We start from the raw sequence: 6,175 nt of genomic DNA, 5'->3' as shown, positions 1-6,175 counted from the left end.
ATGGTGAGGAATGAGAAATAAATATTTTCAATAGATTAAAATACTTGTCCGTTCATGATAATGCGTTTGCAACTTGCAAGTAGTGCCAGTCTTTTTGGATCACAAGGACTGAGTCAAATTTTGTCTGGTGGTCCCATTTGTGTCCACATAAAGTGGTCATCTAACATGTCTTGAAGGTTGACTTGTTGAGTTAGGGACACAGCTACTACTTATTTTCTAATCGTTTACTTGAATAATTTATAATTTGAATAAAGTGTTTATCGCTAGCTACCCATGATACACGTAAACAATTGAGTAGTCCAAATTACAATCTCTAGTTCCATTGCAAGCTAAAAAATTTATCAACATGAGTTCACATTTCTCATTTGCTTATTCCTCTTGCTACTACTTGTGCTTACTTCTATTGTTGTTCCCTTTATGCTTCTCAAATCAAAACTATGATGATGATGTATTATGTATAGATGGCGAAAAACAAGCACTACTTAAGTTCAAATATGGGCTCGTTGATGAAGCGAATAAACTTGCTTCTTGGGATGATGACGCGAGTGATTGTGTAGATGGGTTGGAATTGTTTGTGACAATGTTACTGGTCATATTCAACGAATTCATCTTCGGCATCAAAGGTTGGGAGGGATTTTAAGTCCATCCATTTTACATCTAAAGCAACTCAGGCATTTAGACTTAAGTAACAATGATTTTGGAGGAATCCAAGTTCCGAGTTTTATTGGTTCCTTTAGTCACTTGAGGTATCTTAATCTCTCACGATCCCAGTTTGGTGGATTTGTCCCACCTCAATTGGGAAATCTTTCAGAACTAAACGTCCTTTCGCTTGGACGATTTGATCATGATGGTGTTAATAATGTCTTTCAATTATTGAATGTGAGGAATATGCAATGGTTGTCAAGTCTTCATCGATTGCATTACCTCAATATGAGTGGTATAAACCTGTGCACATCAAACGATTGGCTTCAGGTAATTAACGCCCTTCCATCTTTAGAAAAAGTACATTTGTCTGATTGTCAAGTCGCTATACGTCCACTTGCTCCTGGTCGTAATATTACATCCCTTACATTGCTAGATCTTTCTTATAATGATATAGATAGTTCTATGGGCCAGTGGATATTTAGTATACATAGTCTAGTTTCGTTGGATCTAAGTCAATGTAATTATCTTGATGGCACTTTACTGAGAAGTATTGATAGCTATCACAATTTGACTTCTCTCAAGTATTTGTATGTCAGCATGAGCGATTTTGGGCGTTCTTCGTTAGTGCTTGAAGGTTTGTCTAAAAGTATAGGCAGTAATCTCATTTCGTTAGATATTAGCTCTAGTCGAGTTACAAGTTCAAATATTGATTCTCTTCACAACTTGACCTCTATCCGTAGGCTTGATCTGTCAAATAATCAACTCAACAAGACATTACGTATATCTTTAGGTAACTTTTGTAATTTGAGAGAGATTAATCTGTCAAATAATGACTTTTCTGAAGTTACATTAGCGAGCCTGTTTCAAACTTTTTTCGACTGCAAATTTCCTCTTTTGGAGTCATTTTCCATGAAATTTTCGGGAGTTTATGGTCACCTACCAAATCAAATTGGACAACTGATACATTTGGTGCATCGAAGACTATCGTGGAACAATATTTCGGGTACGATTCCAGATTTCAAAGGACGCCTATCTTCTCTTAGGTCACTTGATCTTGGTAGAAACCGAATATCTGGTCGTATTCCGAACTCGATGGGGCGATTGTCATCTTTGGAAATGTTAGATCTTTCTTCTAACCAGTTGATTGGCAGCCCTCCAGATAGCCTCGGTCAGCTTATGAAATTGAATTATTTAGATTTTTCTTCAAATCTGCTGACAGGTGTGATGACAGAAACTCATTTTACCAAACTAGCAAATTTGAAATATTTAAGTGGAAATGGAAACAACATAACCTTAAGGCCGAGCGTTGCAAACTGGATTCCCCCTTTTAAGATACAATACTTGTATTTGAGCTCTTGGATTTTAGGGCCTCAATTTCCATTGTCGCTTCAAATGCAAACGAGTTTAATAGAACTCAACGTAAGCAATACATGCATTTCTTCCCCCATGCCGCATTCAGTTTTTAGATCATTCCCCAACATAAGAATTTTAGATATGTCAAAAAATCATATCCAAGGAAAGTTTTTGTGGTTTGATATCCCTGCAACAATTCGTTCACTCGACTTAAGTTCTAATGAATTTAGAGGAAATTTACCTGATCTCTCAAATGGTTCAGTTTCGTTGCTTTTAGATCTATCAAATAACTTCCTTGAGGTCTCGTTACATCGCTTTTTATGTTGTAATGTTGTGAAAGGGACACTAGCTCTTATATTGGGAAATAATAATCTGTCAGGTGTCATTCCCGAATGCTGGAACAAATGGCCACAATTGTTTTTGTTGAACTTGGAGAACAACAATTTGTCTGGAAAGATTCCAAGAACTTTAGGCTTTTTGGTTAGCCTATTTGCATTAAATATGGATGGAAACAAGTTGTCAGGAACATTACCTGATTCTTTAATGAACTTGACAAACTTAGTGATCCTCCAACTTGGTAGAAATGAACTTGAGGGAAACATTCCATCAGGGTTTGGAAAATTATCTCATTTGAGTCTTCTTAACCTGAGATCCAACAATTTTGATGGGCATATTCCTCGCGAGCTTTGTAATCCTAAATATATTCAGATCTTGGACCTTGCTAACAACAATTTGTCAGGAGATATTCCAAGATGCTTCAACAAATACAGAGTCTTAACCGGGGAAGCATATGCATGGGGAACATTCACCTTGCCTTCTATTAACATGTCAAAGGAAATTTTCACTACCGAGTCATTAGTAATGAAGGGACGAGAGGACACGTATAGTAATATTCTTGGATTAGTGATGCTGTTGGACTTGTCAAATAACAGTTTCTCAGGAAACATCCCAAGTGAGTAAACGAGTCTCATAAAGTTAAAATCGTTAAATTTATCAAGAAATCAATTGACGGGAAAGATCCCAGAGAAGATTGGAGACATGAAAGCACTTGAAACTTCGGATTTATCACTCAACAAGCTTTATGGTGAACTTCCCATGAGCCTGTCAAGCATGAATTTTTTGAATAGCTTCAACGTGTCCTACAACAACTTAACAGGGAAAGTTCCAACAAGTACTCAGATTCAAAGCTTCTATAAGTCCAGTTTCATTGTGGAGCTCCACTCAGTGATCCTTGTGTACATAACACTAATAATGATACTGACGTACAAGATGAAGATGGATCAGATGGAGTGGAGTGGGACTTCATTATTAGTTTGATTTCTGGATTTATAGTCGGTTTTTGGATGGTTTTTGCTCCCTTGATAGTCAGCAAAGCATGGAGGATTGCGTATTTCGGTTTCTTGATTAGACTCTGGTATATGGTTTGTGATGCTATGTATAAGTGCTGTGCTAACATGTTTTAAAAGTAATCCAAAAACGTTGTTAAGTTGCAATATGGTTTAAATTTAGTTAGAAATATAGATATTTCTATGTTACTGGGTTGTATTGAGATAATTGTGTGCTTAATCAGTAGATAATGTTTCTTTGTTAAGATGTTGTAATATGTACTTCATTAATTAATGGTTTTATTGCAAGATTCTTCTAGATACAGTTGTATTGCCCGTATTTTTTTTTTTGAAAAGCAGAAATTTTATACCACAAAATAATACGGATACAGACATGACAACCCGAAAAAAGGAAGGGTTGTGAAAATTACACGAATCAATGGTTGCGGAGACAGCAAACCAAAACAAGATACAGACCAACAAAATTACAATCTAAACTATTTAAGAAATCCTCAAGTACATGCTTGGGACATTTAACCATGACAACCAATCAATCTTCTTCTTTTTTAACCGCAGCGAGATCCACTCGAAAGATTTAAGTTGTACCTCATTGAAGGCCACCGAGATGTTCCAACACTTCCCACGAAACACTTTGTTATTTCTATTTTTCCAAATCAAATAAGCACAAACCCACTCGACCGCTTGCCAAATCTTCTTACCCAACCCCGAGGATGGAGCCGAAGTGTTGCCACGAAGAATCTCGGACATGCTAAGATTAGAAACATGACCAAGACCCCACCATGAATACACTTTACTCCAAAATTCAAAAGCATGCTTACAAAACACCAACGTATGTTCAATCGATTCCATGTCATCATCACACAACGGGCATCTAATACTATTCAAGTCAATTCCTTTTTTGTCAAGATCGGTCAATGTCGGGAGGCATTTTTTAAGCGACCTCCAAACAAAAACCTCAAGCTTTTTAGGGACAAGATTGTTACGTAAGGTTTCCATAGTATTAGAAGTACCCGACCCGACTTGATTCTCGATAATATTGCAAAGCTCCTTGACCGAAAAGGCACCATTTGATAGTGCTCATGAGACCGAAACCTGTCCAGAAGCAGCAAAAGAATAATTTGATACCAGGTTTTGCAGGTTACGAAGCTCATCACCTGTCCTACCCGATGGTAACCGCGACCAGGAGCCAATGAATTCGGCAGCAGCAGAAACTGAATGTCGTCCAGCAGCAGACTCCAAGCCACGATCAGCAGCAACCGATATTCTATCTTTTACAGCCACTTCTTTATCGATTTCGAGTTGAAACAGCCTTGGGAACAGCCGCTTAAGTTTGGTACCATTGATCCACGCATCGTTCCAAAACGAGACCGTTGAGTCAACACTAATCTTTTTCGCGAACGAGTTAACAAATTGAACACCAAGCTGTTGAATATCATGACCTGCAAGAATAATAGAACGCCAAGTGCTTGGCTTTAAGGCTCGAATTTCTTCGATCCCTAAATCCAAACCGCCATTCGAACCATAAATACTTTTAATGACACTAGCCCAAAGGGAGCCGGTTTCGGAGAAAAATCTCCACCACCATTTCCCTAACAAGGCTAAATTCTTGAATTTCAATGAACCAATATTTAAACCCCCAAGATCATATGAAGAAAGCACATCATCCCATTTAACCCAAGAAACTTTAGACCCCGAATCGGACCCGCCCCAAAAAAACACTCGCCTCACACCCTCGATTAATTTAAATACACACGACGGGGCACGGAAGAGTGAGAAATAATACAATGGCAAACTCGAGAGGATCGATTTAATTAGAACTAAACATCCACCAAAAGACAACTTTCGCATTTTCCAACTAGACAACCGGGCCTTTATCTTATCAATTACCGGGTTCCAACAAAATAACTTGCTCATATCCGCACCAATCGGAAGGCCCAAATAGGTGAACGGGAAGGAGCCAACTTGACAATTAAGAGAATGAGCCATGTTTTGTACATTAGATTCACCAACACCAATCCCATAAAGGTAGCTCTTATGAAAATTAACTTTCAAACCCGACACCAATTCGAAGCATTTTAGGAGATTTTGAAGACTAAAGGCATTATCCCTATTCCATGCAACAAGGAAAATAGTGTCATAGGCATATTGGAGATGAGAAATGACAACGTTGTCCTTACCCACTTTGATACCTTCAAAAAGACCTTTTTCGGTAGCCGCTTTCGTTAAGATGTTCAAACCCTCCGCCGCAAGAATAAAAAGGAATGGAGACAATGGGTCGCCTGGTCGAATGCCACGGCCCAAGGAAAATTCCTTAGTCGGTGATCCATTAACAAGGACCGAGATGGAGGATGAACTTATGCACGAAAAAATCCACTTTCTCCATTTTTCTCCGAACCCCATACACTTCATCACATCCAAAAGAAAATTCCAATTAATGCAATCGAAGGCCTTTTCGAAATCCACTTTAAAAAGAAGCCCTTGTTGCTTTGAAGCTTTTAGGAAACGAATTGATTCATTAACTATTAGAGCACCATCAAGGATAAACCTCCCCTTTATAAAAGCACTTTGTTCACTACCCACAAGCCTCGGAATACACTTCTTCAAACGGTTAGAGAGAATCTTGGCTATAACCTTGTAGTAGCTACCAATCAAGCTTATTGGACGAAAATCATTTAACCCGGAAGGGCTCGGTTTCTTAGGAATTAACGTGACAAACGAGGCATTACATCCCCGTGAGAATTCCCCCTTTTCCCAAAACCACCCGATTGCATCAATAAGATCACCTTTAATCGTATCCCAAAAGTCTTTAAAAAATCTAAGATTGAAGCCGT

At 38.3% G+C, this 6,175-nt stretch overlaps 2 protein-coding genes across 2 annotated transcripts; one reads left to right on the top strand and one right to left on the bottom strand.

The window, feature by feature from the left end:
* The first annotated feature begins 346 nt into the window (after positions 1–346).
* On the top strand, positions 347–2,958 carry LOC139899655 (uncharacterized). The gene is made up of 2 exons (XM_071882504.1): positions 347–589; positions 772–2,958. Exons 1-2 carry the CDS (start codon positions 347–349, stop codon positions 2,956–2,958), a joined length of 2,430 nt encoding a protein of 809 aa, XP_071738605.1.
* Positions 2,959–3,824: 866 nt separating this feature from the next.
* On the bottom strand, positions 3,825–4,340 carry LOC139899654 (uncharacterized). The gene has a single exon (XM_071882503.1). It carries the CDS (start codon positions 4,338–4,340, stop codon positions 3,825–3,827), a length of 516 nt encoding a protein of 171 aa, XP_071738604.1.
* Between the last annotated feature and the right edge of the window lie 1,835 nt (positions 4,341–6,175).

This window comes from Rutidosis leptorrhynchoides, chromosome 3, assembly GCF_046630445.1.
Source record: "Rutidosis leptorrhynchoides isolate AG116_Rl617_1_P2 chromosome 3, CSIRO_AGI_Rlap_v1, whole genome shotgun sequence".
In the NCBI taxonomy this organism is placed as follows: domain Eukaryota; kingdom Viridiplantae; phylum Streptophyta; class Magnoliopsida; order Asterales; family Asteraceae; genus Rutidosis; species Rutidosis leptorrhynchoides.
The sequence above is the reverse complement of the archived record's forward strand: the minus strand, read 5'-3'. Positions and strand labels throughout refer to the sequence as shown.

Coding starts and splice junctions, on each gene's coding strand:
- LOC139899655 (XM_071882504.1), top strand. CDS start 347: ATGAGTTCACATTTCTCATTTGCTTATTCCTCTTGCTACTACTTGTGC. Junction 590..771: donor TGTTTGTGACAATGTTACTG/GTCATATTCAAC, acceptor TCACGATCCCAG/TTTGGTGGATTTGTCCCACC.
- LOC139899654 (XM_071882503.1), bottom strand. CDS start 4,340: ATGGAAACCTTACGTAACAATCTTGTCCCTAAAAAGCTTGAGGTTTTT.